Genomic DNA, 17,310 nt, shown 5'->3' on the forward strand with positions numbered 1-17,310 from the left:
GGACACCCACCCCCACCTCCCCGCCCCCACCCCTAGAATTCCCACTCTGGGGGGGCGGGGGAGCGAGGCCCTTTCCCAGAGGGCCTCGCTCCCCCCTTTCCTAACCTAACCGACGCGCGAGGGAGCGCGGGGAGAGGTCATTCACCTCCGACCCCGCGTCCCTCCCCCGCGCGTCCGAAGTCGACCCCGAGGCAGCCGGGGGGGCCGCGGAGCCCGGACTGCCGGTCTCCGCCGCCTCCTCCCGGCCGGCGCCACCTCGGAGTCGCTCTCATCTCCCCCCGGGGAGCGCCGCCTTCGACTCTCCTGCACTCCGTGGTCCGAGTCGCGTCGGCACTCTCACTCGGCGGCCTCCTTCCGGGACATTACGTCCTTGCAGAAGGAGGCCGCCGCCCCGCCCATAACAGAAGCTATATTGTATTTACATTCATTCATTCATTCAATATATGGCTTTGAGCAGAGTTATTATACTCCTTCTCTTATGCCAATTACAACGATTTTGGAAATTAAAAAGAGAAACAGGGACAACGCGTACGCAGTCCCTAAGATCAAAAATATGCGTAGACGAGAACCACATCTAACCGCCGCGGAGGTGAACAAAAAACTCCTGGAACCCTATTCTTGAATCTATACGCAACTTTACGTATACGCACGTTGCGAATAGTAAAAATGCGCATACACGGTCTTGAACTTAATTGTGCAGTATTCGCAACTAGAAACGTATATGTTTTCCGTTGCGTTTAATTACGTTTGACAACATTGGAAAACATATGTACTTTTTGCAAATATCGACCAAAAATACGATATGACGACTTTAATTGGCTGCGTTCAGCAGAACAAAGTGAAAAATATGGAACTAATATGGAACTAATATGGAACTAATATGGAACTAATGGAAAAATCTTTTTGGTTCTTCCATTATTTCAGCATGTTCTAACGCATTTATAACTGGTATGTTTACTATTATATCGTCTAAATCCATTATTGTTACACAATTTTACTCTATAATTAAAATGCAGTGAAATTTATATGCTATTTTCTCTTAAATTTCGTATTTATTATTTCTCTTACGCATATGTAAAGTCAGCTATTATTTTCCACTCTTTTAGCCGTCTTAGCGTTGAATTATTCTTCTTCTTAATAATAGTGTGCTTCTATGTGTACTCTTATACTCCACTTTCTGTACTTTGCATAACGTATCACATACGTTTCGAGAGAAACGGATGAGACCAGAGCACAGACTTCTGCATAACGCATAATACACAACGCATAAGAGAATCAACCAATCAGAGTTCTTCATTTCTGTCCTGAGGAGGGAAATGAAAAAAACTAATTGGTTTATTCTCTTATATGTATTATGTGTTATGCAAAAGCCTGTGCTCTTGCCCATGGTATTACCCATTCGTTGCATTGCGAATGATAATTTGCGTTTACGTTTCACTTGCGACTGTCAAGAATACGGTTCTAGGGATTTTCCATTGCGATTAGTCGAAACTTGCTACTTACGTATACGCAAGTAGTTCAAGAATAGGGCCTCTGTATTCTATTTATAGGTGTCACAAATGTTAATTGGTCTGTTCTTTTTAGCTGCACTGCGAAACTAGTGCAATAAGTTAGAATAAGAGAACTATATTTTTTCTCACTTTAACTTATTGCACCAGTTCAGTAGTACAGCTAAAAAGAACAGACCGAGGCTGCGTTCCGATATTCACTGCTAGTATTGACAATCTATAATATATGTGACATAAAGTATATATTTTCAGTACTGGCAGTGAATATCGGAACGTAGCCCAAATCTCTCTGCTAGTAATATATGAACTTTACGCGATCACTATAAAATTCCCTAATTGTGTATAACTTCTGTTGACATCAGTTGACTCAGGTGGTCATAATAATATGATTGGAGCGTATATAATATATGGTCTGTTCTTTTTAGTTGCACTGCTGAACTGGTGCAATAAGTTAGAGTGAGAAAATATATAGTTGTCTCACTTTAATTTATTGCACCAGTTCAGTAGTACAGCAAAAAAGAACACACAATTAATAACACTTAATGTTTTATATGTGTTATTTATATTTTAGCAACTTAAGTCTATTATTATAAAATTTACTACGTTCTATAACAAGATAAATTTTGCTAACATTTAAGCCAGCGGCACACGATGCTTGTTTTCGTGCTGGATTGCTTGCTGGATAAAAATACTGCGTTCTGATTGGTGCATTTTCATCCATCTTCGAAAATATACCAATCAGAACACAGTATTTTCATCCAGCAAGCAATCCAGCACGAAAACAAGCACCGTGTGCCGCTGGCTTTATTCTTGCATTAGCCTTTTGCGGACAGGACTTCCAAATGTATGAACGTCCATCTAGACGAGTTTTGAGAATGTTCCGAAAAGAAATGAAATAATATAAAAATTTTGTTATAACAATAATAAATTTAATTACACGTAAAAAACTTTATTAAAGTATGTATTAGTAATATTATTAAAAATATTTTTTAATAATAATTGTACTAGAAATTCTATCTACCTAAATTTAATTTTTTAAATTATATTCTAATATATACTGTAATTAAATCATAAATTCTATAAACTTTATAATAAATATAATAAATTGTACTGAAATGTATGTAATTTACAAAAATATTAGAAATGTCTTTGAATATTAGTGATATTATGTTTCAAATATTTGACATAAAATTAACGCGATTACGAAAGAAATGCGTTGTAAAAAAAGACAAAGGTTTACTTACAAAGATTACTTATAAAAGGAAACATACGTAAATAATATAAGACTTGTGAACTGAAAATATCTTAGTTCCTTCAAAAAAAGGTTATACTAATACAGGGTGTCCCATTTTAATTATGTACCTCGATTAACATTATAGAAAATGGTCGAATAAGAAATGTTTTAGGCAAAAGTTGTTTGGTTTGGAGGGTAATATAAGACAACGATATTATTTTGTTTAAAGATGGCACTATTTTCGAGATATTCATTGAACGTCACTTTTTTTTATATAGAAATCCCAATTTTTTGTTATATCATTTATTTCTTAACTTGGACAACTTTTGTCTAAAACATTTTTTTATTTGCCTAATATTTTTTGAGATATTTGAAGAAAACTTGGTAATTTTTTCAAGATTTAACTTACGATATCTCGATGACTATTTATTGGAAGAAAAAGTGGTGCTAGATTTTTTTGTTTCTATTTGGTCTCAGGAATATACTGTTATAATAATGCCTAACTTTGGAATTTTGGAAATCAAGTTTACAAAAGTTAGTATATTATAGTAACAGTTAATAAAAGTTAGTACATTATTGTAACAGCATATTCTTGGCACCAAAAAATCTAGTATAATTTTTGTTTCAACAAGTAGTTAGCAAGATACAAGATGTATTGTAAGCTAAATCTTGAAAAAGTTACCAAGTTTTTTTTAAATATATATCTCAAAAAATATTAAGCAAATAAAAAAATTTTTCAGACAAAAGTTCACGTTAATTGGTAGTTCAAATGAATTGGTAGAGAAAAGTGATATAATAAAAAATGGGGGTTTAAAAAATTCAAGGTGACCTTCCCATGATCCTAATGTTGCTGTTGTTCAAGGTCATACTAGTATTGTTGTATGGTGTTTCATTTAAAACTTTACAATTTCTGTATATATTTTTTTCTGTATACAATTTCTGTAAAATTTTTTTTATCTTACATATTTTTAATGTTATTTAGAGGTTCCGACTTTTTTTCCCTCTTTTGTATATAAATAATAAATACGAAATTGGAAGTTTACAATCATCAAAAGTCACATAGAAAAATCGAGGAAGTTATTAGCCTGGGGAAATATGGTCTGTTCTTTTTAGCTGCATTGCTGAACTGAATGCATAAGTTAGAGTGAGACAACTATATTTTTTCTTACTCTAATTTCTATATTTTTCTTACTCTAACTTATTGCACCAGTTCAGTAGTGCAGCTAAAAAGAACAGATCCATAATTATGAACTTTTCTTGCAACGTGAATTCATGAAGTGTGAACATTTTCAAATGCTCTCGAAACCGAAAATTTTCACTTTTCAACAGAACTCACGGTCGACTCATGAAACAAAGCTGTAAGATAAATCAACACAATCGATGTCTCTTGTATGAATGGTATATTTCATATTATATAACGTTCCAACGCGATAATACTCGACTAGTAGGGCTATGAATTAGCCATAAGCATCAAATCCAAGCTCGGTCAAGCAGTGGGGATAATCCACGAGTCACGGAGAAGGAGTAACAGCCGGGATGGTAGTGGCGATGGTGGGAGTGGAGCCGGGAGCACAGTGTCAGTTCTACAGAACTTCCGATCACACAGGGTTAGCAGCCCCGACGACGCGAGCTTGTCACGCGGTGTATATTCGCCTTGACTACGATTGGCTCACACGAGCCGCACGGACGCCAGTTCGCTTGAGGAGTTGCTCCAAGTTGGTTGACGATTGCCACCACCGTTTTGATCGCACAATTCTACGCGCAAAACAGACTCTCCGGCTCGTAGGTCACCGAGATCGCCCGCAAACGTATGTGATATTTGTTTCTTTTTCTTTTTTGTTTATCGAAGCATAGGCGGAACAGTGTAACGAGTTGTACGAACGAGACGCGTCATCCATGGGCGTCGCGTTGTTCCTTTAAAGGCCTCTTCGCTTATGTGATTGGTGACGATGATCGCGAGCAGTTAGCAGTCGTTGCGCTCTATTCGCTCGCTCGCTAGCTCGTGCACGTGCTATCCTCAGTGAAATCGATAAAGGACGTGTACCGGTGGTCCGGACGTCGGCGACGGTGATATCGACTTTCGGTTTGTCCGCTTCGTTACGTTACATTTTGTTACGTCGCTTTACGTTACGCTACGTTACGTTACGTTACATCACGCTGTTACTCGCAGTAAACACAAGCACCGCGCTAGCTCAGCTGGAGCGCGAGTAGGAGCGAGTCGTTTGTTTACTACGGTGAGTCGATCAGTTGGTCGGTCCCGCGTCATTCGTTCCACTTTCGATTCCCGTTACGATCGCCGGGCGCGCGCGAATGTGAGATTATGGCTACATGTTGAGCGATTAGACCACCACCGCGCTTATTCGCCTGGCCGTTTCATCGACGAGCTGGCGGGAGAGCGCGTTCGGCTGCGAGGACGCAGCGAGGAAAACGACAGTTAGATAAGACGCGCGCGTGTGTGGATCACATCGGCAGTGAGAGGTGCGCGCCTCTCGCAGCTTTGATCAGCGGACGATGGAGAGCAACGGCGAGGGGAACCCGGGGAGCAGCACAGTGCTCGAGGAGATCTTCTACGTGACGTCCAAGCGGAACACGTACTACAAGGTGCGACTGACGGAGAAGGGCTTGAGTCTGCACAAGGAGCATAACGGCACGACCAAGAGCGAGACGATCGCCTTGGGCGACATCATCGGCTGCAGGTGTATGCGCTCGAAGCGCAGGAACGCGGGAAGCTGCGCCTGCCGACCGGGTGCGTCTAAGTCACAGGTGAAGCTGGTGGAGTCGTCGGCGGAGAGCTATCAGGCGTACTACGACGAGCTCGACACGTCCGCGTACTTGTACATCTACGCGTACGCGTTGAAGAAGACACGCGTCAAGGGTGGCCTGAGGCGCGAACGCACGACCATTACGTTGCGCTTCCGCAGCTTCGACAAGTATGAGGACAATCTGCGCGAGGCGAGCAGGTGGCGGCTGGCGATCAAATGCCTGGTCGCTAATGCACCCGTGCCCAAGAACCTCATGAGTCCCAGCCATGGTAATCTGGACGCGCTGATGGGAGGTGAGTTAGTATATATCTGTCTATCTGGATTTCGTTTGGAACTGTCTATGTCTCGGAATAACTTAATCCTTAAAAGCTATCGTCAAATGTCACCCCAATGTAATTTTTTTTATGTTTGTAGTAAAGTATACGGGAGAATGGATTTGTTTTATGATATAATGTTGTCATCACTGATAGTGTGAATAAATACCTGTAAAATTAGTGTTGCCGGTGGTTATGTTTTCTCAATAAGATCAAAACAAAATTCACATGGGGTGAAGTTCCATTCACGGTAGGTTTTCTAAGTGTTAAGTACTAAGCATAAGCGGTGAACAAACTGACCAATCGCAGTTGCATGTTTTTGCGCCATAAGGAGAATAATCAATCTTGATTAATCTCACTGCTTAAGTTTTTTTTGTATGTCCGGGCCCCAACAGTTCGCCGGCTGGTCAAGGTTGCGGTGAGTCTTTTTCTTGATTTCTATTCGACGAATTTCTTGTCGATGGATAAACTTTTGGCAATGGAAATTTCCAACACCAGATTGCCACGAATTTTGGCAGAAACACTTCAAATTATGTCGAACGATTGCTCTCAAATGAATTTTCACCGATAACAACGTTTAATGGCAAAAATATTTAAATATGATTAATAAGATACAAAGTGGTTCAGAACAATTTGTTGTCCTTGAAGTGACATGTTCTTGAGTGTATTTCTTTAGTTCCTGAGTTATATAGATAAACGGTTTGCTTATTACGGATCGGGTACAAATGATAGGTAGAAACGGTACAACATTATCAGACGCAGGCGTTTACATTGAGCGCCCAATGCGATGAGCTTATCAATGCACATAATAACATTGCGCATATCATTTTTATAACTTCCGTTCGGCTGCGACTGATGGAGTGTTACGTCTGCTCTTTTTAATTTTGCGCACCACGAGGAGGAAGGAAAATTCACAACTCACGATTGAACCGAATGTAAAATTGAAAATAAAACTCTTAACATATTACGGGAACAAACGCGCATCAACGAGTGATAAAAGATCACTTTCAAGATAATCTTTACAAAGGTGTACAAATTCGTCGGTTTTCTTAAAAGTAAGAATATCTGATGCTTTTCAACTTGATTAACATTCTTTTTTATTTTTTTGTTTTCTATTTTCCTCCGTTTATATTTTCAAAGTGTGCTTTCTAGTTTGGAAATGCTCGTGTAATTAAATCAAATAAATTAATAAAATTGCACTAAATTAATTAATAAAATTATATAAAATTTTTTATTAAATTATATAATATTTTAATTGGATTTTATCAAATTTTATATAATTTTATTAATTAATTTAATACAATTTTATTATTTTAGTTAAATTTAAATTTAATTAATTTAATTAAACTTAATTAATTTTAATTCATTTTATTAATTTAATACAATAATTAATTCAAAATCTTATTTAATATTACGATCGCATTAATCCTTGCTGCTTAGCGATCGTGTTAATCTGTTCCTACCAAACAATATTGTCAACTATTGCATTTTGTTGTGCAATCATACGCGTTTGCGAAGGAGAGAAACGTATGTCGGCTCCGCAGACTCCCCTCGCGGCATTTGATATGATCGTTAACGGAAGTTTATAAAAATAATGTTAGCAATGTTATTACGTGCATCGATAAGCTTATTATTGTATTAGGCGCTCAATGTAAACGTCTGCGTTTGACGTTGAGTTCTGCCGTCGTTGCCTCTTATATCTGACCCGTAAAAAGCAAAGTATCTATCTTTATAGCTAAAAACTAAGCTTCAGATAACACTTTGCAAGAGGAAAAATTGTCTTAGAACTCGTTCAAGAACATGGGTTTGTTCTTTCCAGTTGAACTTTTTGTACTAGTTGAAGACTGTGTACACTGAAGCATTCTTTCTAGCAGAAGCGACATCAGATTTTACTGTTCTTTCCATCGGTGGAACAAAACTTAGTGCAGCAATCCACTGCTTGCATTAGGTCTGAAGTTAGTACAAGCAGTTCAGTATATTGCGAGGGCCAGATTTACATCAGTTTAGGCAATATATTTGAGAAGAACAAAGCTACAGTTATTAAACATTTCTGCAGTTTCTCCTTTATTAATAGTAATCAATTATGCCACATGAAATAACAATATATTACTATTATGTTCTTCATCCCAAATAGGTCCTGCGTATGATGGAGGTATATGAAGGTAAAATAAAATCTTTATTTGAATAATTATAAACGCATTTCTGTACCTACGAACTTTTACTGTATTCGTCAGTTCAAGTTTCGAACCAGTGCAATTCCAGCAATAGTTCAGCTGAAAAGAACAGTCCCCGTGTCATTTCAAGAATAACAAGTTATTCTGAATCATCGTGTATATCACTATTTGTATTACACTACTTTGTCGGATGAATATATCTATTAAATTTTTGCTTCATTGAATGAATATAATATGTAAAAAATAATGGATCCCGAGAAGATTAGCAGAACTTCCACACAAAGTACGATGTATCGTCAATTAGAAGTAACGGCATTATTGCTGCTGTTAGACACCGAATGTTGACGAAAGAAATGTATAAATTCAAATAAATACACATCTTCAAACGATATATTCGAATAAAATCAAATATATTCAGTATATTTATCAAAGTTAGCAAGTAAGTAGTAAGTAATAAGCAAGTTAAATTCAATAAATGTCAAATAAATATTATGTGCTTTCATTGCTTTCATGAACATCTTGTTCAGAAGACATCAATAACAACACATACGCGTAAATAACGTGTAACAGCGAACGATTGTCCGTGGTTATTTCGCACTATACTATGTAAATCGCTTATATCAAATATATTATTCAAAACATTGTAACTTATAATTCTAAACTTTAAATTTATCAAAAACATATAAGACAATCGGAATTAATCCTGATTCATCTGACAAAGTAGCACAATACGTGTTGAAATATATAATTTATTTAAACGTTTTTGAAATCGTGAATAAAACTTATAGTCCCAAATTTTCAATTTATTAAGTAAATAAAAATATAGCCTAACCCAACCAGATTCATCTGGCCAAATAGTATAACTTTATTTAAACATTTTTGACATTAAATTTTGTTGTCGGTGGAAATCCATTTGTTTTCGCAAGTTCACTCTTTTTTGACAACGCATTTATATCCAATAGGAGAGTTCGTTTCTCAGTACAATATTCATGTGGTTTGTTCATTTCCACTATATATTCTGCTTCACTTTGTCTCAGTTCTCTCTATTCTTCTTTTTTCCACTGAATCTTGGCTGCATATTTGTTTCCTAATAAGTTCTGAAAGTGAGTATTAGTTCTTCGAAAAAAATAAACAAGCCAATAGTCTGATCATACAAAATCATTTTAGGTTCATCTTGAGGCGCTGTGTGGTTTGATTCACTAGCTGTATTGACAATAGTTGCGTTCAGAAAACACAACGGTTGCACAACGATTGAGTAATTCGTCGATGTTATTGATCTGAAGTATAGGAATCTAACAGTAAAGACTAATAATCATTAACCGTTCACTGAACGCTTTGTTTTCTACACGCAGCAAATATGATATATCTGAAAGATTTATTATCAAAAAATTTCATCTGTTGTCACGATGGATTATAAACTCCAAACATACCGATAACATAGAGACAGTCTAAATATCGAAGGTCGTCAGAACGATCATCAGATAAATATTAACACGGTCTTTTCTTTTCGTATTTCTTGTACATGTATTACATTTAATACATGTAATATATTTTCTATAAATGTATGCTGCTTTGCTTTATTACATTTCACGCATACATAGAAGTCTTCCTGAAAATTATTTTTTTCGTATATATATTTAAGCTTCTAAATTCAGATGTAAAAGTTTATTTAAATGTTCATTGAAATTTTTCTTAGCAAGCAAATGCACTTTCGATAAGCTACAGAATTTGTGTATCGGGCAAATCTTTACTCTGAGACAATTCGAGATGTTGAATTTGCAATTCTTTGTCATTTTTGTCATATATCGGGCGGTGATTCAATTAATTTTTATATATATTTTTACATTGTAAGAGCATTTGTGATGCTGCGCAATCAGTGACGTAAATGTTACCGAAAACAGTCAGTATTCTACCGACAAAGTTTTCAAAAGTATGGCACCTCCTTAAGTTGAAATTAAAATGATCTTAAATATAAGATCTAGCTTTTTATGAATACCGCAATTAGCGATTCTCAGAAGATACATTTTCTTACTGAATTTTAAATACCTCGCTAGATTCTCTAACTTTATCCGTCATTATTCTGTTGAATATGCGTCATCTTATCCTATTCCGCTCATAACGTTTTGTGTTACGAGTTGCCTGTTCTTCGGACATTTCTGAAAACATAATATAAACAATGAAGAAAATAGAGATAAATAATAACGCTATATGCTACGAGTTAATCAGAGTGAAGCTTTTAAATTAATATTTGATAATTATTTTCACCGAGCGTTGCGACAATCGGCAAATAGATCGTCGATAACTATTCGCAAAACAACATAATATATTCTACTTCGTTTCTTGTATTGGAGCTTCTTTTTCCAAATTATTCCTAACCGTTTTTAAACATTTCAGTTCACTTCGTTAGGTAATGCTGCAACAAACCATTGGAAATGTGCAAAAATGTTGGAAACCTCAATTTTTTATTATATCATCTTTTTCTATCAATTAATTTAGACAACTTTTGTCTGAAACATTTTTTTATTTGCCTAATATTTTTCGAGATATTTAAGAAAAACTTGGTAACTTTTTTAACATTTAACTTATAATATCTCGCTAATTATTTGTCGGAAAAAAAATAGTACTACTTTTTTACTCTGTTTAGTTTTAAGAATATATTATTACAATAGTGTCCTAACTTTTGTTAACTTATCGACCTTTGGAAATTTCAAAATCATGAAATTAACAAAAATCAGGGCGCTATTGTAACAATATATTTATTCTTGAGACCGGAGAACGGAGTAAAAAAGTCCAGTATCACTTTTTCTTCCGACAAATAGTTGGCGATCTAACCGTTCAAAGAAGCAGCGTCACTTCATACAATAGGAAATGCTTTTACGAATCGCGTTAAAACAGTTTACAGAACACGATTTTATGCTGATAAATTGCGTAATGCAATCATAATGTTTATTTGATACAATGTATCAGCATGTTTTGTATTTATGGGATACATAATTTTCAAACACGTGTTACAAACTCTGGAACGCGCGCGCTAAGCGTATAACGTATAAATTCACAAGTGAGGAAATCACAAAGCAGCGAAGATTTGTATATGATTTACTGATTGTTCGACCCCGGATGTATTTTGTGATTCATCAAGGTTAAAGTGTCACAATTTGTTTTTCATCGATTATATACTCATTTGCACAATGGTTTGCGCAGTTCTTTTTTTCCCGATAGAATCATGAGAGCATCAAAATGGTGCGATTGCAAGCCACTATTCATGAGCTTGCATGGTATATAGTTATGATCGTACACGGCTGAAAATCAATTTATTCAAGACGACGTGAGAATGTGTTAATACTTCCGAGAATATTCCGATGATCAATCGTTGCGGTAATAGTGCTCGAAGAATTGACTAGTCTTGTACTTCGAGATGTCCGACGTTGCAAGCAATTTGCATGCGTAACAATTTGATGCGTGCTTAATCTCTTAATAAAATGGAAGAACGTGTCCAGACGGGTGCACACTTGAGTTCAGTTCGGTCACGTTTTTCTCATCGCAGCTTGGAACGCAGCCGATAATCCAATGAGACAACTTGTGAGAGTTAATCATAAGAGCAAGTTATCTCATTGAACCATCGGCTACGTTCCAAACTGCATCGAGGTAAAAGCATCCAAGCCGCATTGAGACCAGATACGTATAGATTAGCATAATAACTTTAACGCATGAAGTTATATACTATTTCTCTAAAATTCATAATCTATTTCTTCGGGAAATTGTAAAATAATCGTATGCTTGGGTTATTTTGTCGGTCTGTGCATTCGTTTACACATTTTTCTTCCGATGAATTTATGGCGAATTCGATTGGATGCACTAGTGCGCACTGGGGATAAATTAAGGTTATTCGTAGTCCGTTTTTTTTTATTTAAGTTCATCTTCAAATTTTTTATAGTCAATGAAACGGTCAGTACAGCATCCACATCCATTGTTTCATTAGCGAGGATTTTACGAAAGATTTGAAAATGATCTTAAGTAAAAGAACAGACTGTGAATAGACTTTAGGTCTGTTCTTTTTCGAAAGACTTCTGAACTGAGTGCAATAAATTAAAGAGAAAGAGATATATCTTTTTCCGGAAACTAATGGAACTTTTGAAATAAAACACATAAGAAGTTTATTCATCAATATTTATTTTGTTGCTTTCAAAGTACTCCCCATTGGAAGCAATACATACAGGGTTCTCAAAAAGTCTTCGAACGATAAAATATCTTGAAAACAATCAGTTTTTGGAAAAAATATTTCAGGCCAAAGTTGTAAGGTTCAAAATGATCTATTTACTGATCTTATCAGTTTGACCTTGGGTAGCGTCAACAAGGTCAGGGCAAAGTCACCTTGAACTTTTCAAATGGAACGCCCTACTTTTTTTGGCATATTCTTATAATGTATTTCAAGAGCTTTTCAAAACACTACAACAAAGTATTTTTTTTGTTAAGTATTAGGTTGTTCGGAAAGTTCGTTTCAAATTTCGCGCGCTCCACATTTCTATGTAATCAGTAAGAACGAGGGCGCTCTAAACGATTTTATGTTTGTCAACAAACATTCCCGGATCTATGAGCCCGCTAAAGAAACTTCGCAGATCTTCCTAAGTGCAACTATTTCGTCAGAAATCAGTTTGAAAAATGGAGAACCAAAAAGTCCATTTTCGTCATGTGATGCTATATTGCTTTAAACGTGGCTTCACGGCTTCGCAGACCCTGAATGAGATGTTCTCAATATATGGAGATGCCTGCGTCACTCACCAGACAGTTCGAAAATGGTATCGAAGATTCGAAGCTGGCGATTTCAACATGGAAGATCAAGCTCGCTCAGGCCGGCCTCAGGAGGTTGATGAAACGCTTCTTATGGATCTCGTGCACGAAAATCCTCAAGTGACAGTTAGAGAACTCGCCGACACTCTGCACAAGTCTGTTGCATGATCATCTGAAGAAGCTAAGATTCTCAAGTCGACTGGATGTGTGGGCGCCACACGAAATGAATGAACGGCAGTTGCTGGAACGTGTGAACGTCTGCAATATGCTGCTTCAACGGCACCAAAAAGAACCGTTCTTGAAGAGGATTATAACAGGCGATGAAAGTTGGATCCTATACAATTATGTTAGCCGCAAGAGGTCGTGGGGAACCAGCGACGCGTCTACGCAAACAGTGGCCAAGCCGGGACTTCACGCGAAAAAGGTTCGTCTGAGTATCTGGTGGGATTTTAAGGGCGTGGTATATTATGAGCTTCTTCAACCAAACGAAACCATCAACGCGGCGAAGTACAGCCTTCAACTGGACGAACTGAAGACTGCCATCGCACGGAAGCGCCCTGAATTGGCCAACAGGCGTGGAATTGTTTTCCATCATGATAACGCCAGACCTCACGTCGCAATGTCTATCCGTAGGAAGCTGTTAAACTTCGAATGGGACGTTCTTCCTCATCCTCTATATTCTCCCGACCTTGCCCCATCTGGCTACTATCTATTTCTTTCTTTAAAAAATTTTCTTCGGGACAAGAAATTCGAGTCTTTGAAAGTCCTCAAAAGTCATCTTGATAAATTCTTCGCCAATAAGAAACCTTTATTTTGGAGCAAAGGCATCATGCAGCTTCCTGAAAAATGGGCCAAGGTCGTTGAACAAAACGGTACATATTTACTTCAATAAAGTTCCTCTTTGTGTAAAATATTGCGCTCTTAATTTATTTCAAAAATTTGAAACGAACTTCCCGAACAACCTAATACATCCCGAGTTATGAAGCTTCAAAGTTACAGTACCGTCGGCATTAGCATTACCCAAGGTGTATCGCGTGGAGGTTGCACGATCGGATTTACACCTCTTATGTGTGTGTGTGCGTGTGCGTGTGCGTGTGCGTTGCGTGTGCGTTTGCGTGTGCGTGTGTGCGTGTGCGCGTGCGTGTGCGTGTGCGTGTGCGTGTGCGTTTGCGTGTGCGTGTGTGCGTGTGCGTGTGCGTGTGGTGCGTGTGTGTGTGTGTGTGTGTGCGTGTGTGCGTCTGCGTGTTATGTAACAGAAACAAGGACCCCACGGTTCGTCACTCCCGTAGTATTTCATGACTCCAAACCCTTTCTGTTGTATAAAGTGACTTTATCTCATCTTTTAAGATGTGCAACATTTTTCAATTAATTAAATGTTCAAATTGTCTTCATTTTACCATTTGACAATGAGCTAAACGTTCATAGGGATAGCAGTATTTCAGTAATAATTTGGCCAGTAGGGGTCCGTGGGATCCTTGTTTCTGTTACATAACACGCAGACGCACACACACACACACACACGCACACACACATGCACACACACACACACGCACACACACACACGCACGCACGCACGCACGCACGCACGCACGCACGCACGCACGCACATGCACACGTACACGCACACGCACACGCACACGCACACACGCACACGCAAACGCACACGCACACGCAAACGCACACGCACACGCACACGCACACGCACACACACACATAAGAGGTGTAAATCCAATCGTGCAACCTCCACGCGGTACACCTTGGGTAATGCTAATGCCGACGGTACTGTAACTTTGAAGCTTCATAACTCGGGATGTACTTGACAAAAAAATACTTTGTTATAGTGTTTTGGAAAGCTCTTGAAATACATTATAAGAATATGCCAAAAAAGTAGGGCGTTCCATTTGAAAAGTTCAAGGTGACTTTGCCCTGACCTTGTTGACGCTACCCAAGGTCAAACTGATAAGATCAGTAAATAGATCATTTTAAACCTTACAATTTTTGCCTGAAACATTTTTTCCAAAAACTGATTGTTTTCGAGATATTTTATCATTTGAAGACTTTTTGAGAACCCTGTATATGCCAACGCTTCTTCCAGTTCTCAAACGTTTCCGTGAACGCGCTTTGTAGTATAGCCTTCAGTTTACGCAGCGAATTTCCTTCTATGGCTTCAATTGACTCAAAAAAATGTCCTCGGAGCAACTTGAGTTTTGGGAATAGGAAAAAGTTGCACGGAACCATATCAGCACCGAATACGGAGCTTGCGGAACGATATTGGTTAAGTTTTTTACCAAAAACTCACGAACAATCAACACAATCAACGATGTGTGAACTGGCACATTATCGCGGTGCAAAAACCAGTTGTCACGCCACAATTGCGGCTGTTTTTTACGTATGGCCTCACGTAAACGCCGCATAACGGCTAAATAATATTCTTTATTAACCGTTTGGCCTTCCGGGAGGAATTCTTTGTTTATCACGCGATTATCACGCTTTGATAATCGAAGAAAACTGTGAGGTTGACTTTGATTTTCGACTTACTTTGCTTCGGTCGCTTTGGCCTCAAAAATTCTCATTCGCGATAGACAATCCCCAAAGTATGCCTTTCTTAACATTTCCAACGTTTGCATGTAATTTATATGATTTGCAACAAAATTTAATGCAAATTCTTTGATCAACTGATTTCGACATTGTAAAAATCGTCATGGAAAACAATCACTGTCTAACAAAAACTACTATAAATTGTTTACTAATGAGTATAGCGGTTTGAAATTTGACACAAATGTCACTGACAGTTGTATCAACTTAAAAAAAATGATAACCTCAGATTCAGAAGTGCGCGCAATTTAAATGAGAAAGTTCTGTCACTTTCTTAGGGATAGAAGGTATTTTCTTTCGAGTGTCTCATACATTGTTACTTTAGCACTCGTTATAACTGATTATCGTGCAAGCTTTTAATCTTATCTTACTATCGTAACCATTTGATATCTTTCTAATTTTATTGAAAAAAATATACAGCAACCATTACGCAAACAAACGTGTATCCGTTTCCAGAACAGTTTAACTCTTTGTACGGTACATTTTTTATATGACGGAAATCTTGCATTTCTATGTTTTTTGGATCATACAAATCTGAAGTCAGATTTCAAAAATTCAAAATAACAGATCCAAAATAGCTGCCATATACGTGTAATTTAATATAAGTATGAAATAATATATATAGACGAAATTTATAATTAACGATATAAAGGATTTTCAAATCGTTAATTATAAATTTCACATCAGATTTACAAAATTCATCCAAGTAATTCGTTTATAAAAAATCCAGCATGCAAAAAATTCTGGGACGTGCAAAAAATTCTGGGAAGAATATTTTATATTTTGACATGTAAAGAATTTAGTAAAATTTTCAGTCTCTAATCTTAAATACTTTCCAAGAAATTAAATTTGTTTTAAGTCGCTATTTTCGACTTCATTTATTTATAGATAATTAAAAATGAACAATTGGATATAAAAATCATGCGAAACACGTAAAATAAGTATTAATATATAAAAAAAAGTGAAATCTTATTTATTTTCATTAAACTTTCATTCACTATACTATAAGAATAGTACATCATAAAAGAGAAAAAGAAAAGGGTAATAAGTGCACTTAACATTGCCACACAAAGGGTTAAATATTTTTTCTTTGATGCACTTCAAAACACAATCGATGTTTAGTGGGAGAATTTGTCCTTGAAACTTTCAATTTTCGAAAATAGATACTCTCTCATTGACTGTCGGATGTGCTTTTAAGGTCAGCTGAAACGTAATATCGGATGAGATCGATGAATGCACATATTTTCGAAACGGATGTATTTTCATGTGAAACATTCTTACTTGTCAGTTAAAAACGATATTTCGTTCAGCATGTCTAATGTTTCTAGTTGGCGCAGTCCGATCCCGGCAATTTTGCCAATACAAACAGTCGCTGAAATTTACATATCAATCATGTCAGATGATACAAAAGTAACGCCCATAATGGGCTTCGTAGAAACGTCAACAACTATCGTTGCTGGATTGCCAAAACACTTTGCTTCATGAGATCATAATGTTAACGAATATTAGCGAGCGTCACGCGAATGAAATAGCGCTTTGTCACGATATTATATAGCACTCGCAAAATTTTTCTGTCAACATTTACACTAGGGTTCCGCATTGGTAAAAGTCGTATTGATATTTGATCACCAATGTTATCATCAAAAATTAGTATCGATATTCCATAAATATCGATGTGCAACGTCGATATTTTGTCAACATCGACATTTTTATTGAAGATTAAATTTTTGTATTACACGCGTAATTTTCACATGTGTGTAGTGCGAATATCTAATTTTAGCACGGATTTTATTAATAAATGCTCTCTATATAATAACGTTTTATAATAAATTTATATTATGCTAACACAGATTTTGTATACGTCCTATAAATTTTTATTTATGGATTGTAAACGTAATACTTGAGATAAAAGATACATTTCAGCAGTTTTTTTTA

General features: G+C 36.9%; 1 protein-coding gene across 2 annotated transcripts in view; it reads left to right on the forward strand.

The window, feature by feature from the left end:
- The first annotated feature begins 4,227 nt into the window (after nucleotides 1–4,227).
- Sk2 (Sphingosine kinase 2) overlaps nucleotides 4,228–17,310 on the forward strand; it is a 72,868-nt gene continuing 59,785 nt past the window's right edge. The window contains exon 1 of one of the 2 annotated variants that reach the window (XM_025299362.1): nucleotides 4,228–5,797. In XM_025299362.1, the coding sequence (XP_025155147.1) occupies nucleotides 5,254–5,797 (544 nt within the window). In that variant the 5' untranslated portion in view covers nucleotides 4,228–5,253. The remainder of the gene's footprint in view (nucleotides 5,798–17,310) is intronic. The other variant, XM_025299361.1, reaches the window with a different exon arrangement.

This window comes from Harpegnathos saltator, unplaced genomic scaffold, assembly GCF_003227715.2.
Source record: "Harpegnathos saltator strain DR-91 unplaced genomic scaffold, Hsal_v8.6 scaffold27, whole genome shotgun sequence".
NCBI lineage: Eukaryota > Metazoa > Arthropoda > Insecta > Hymenoptera > Formicidae > Harpegnathos > Harpegnathos saltator.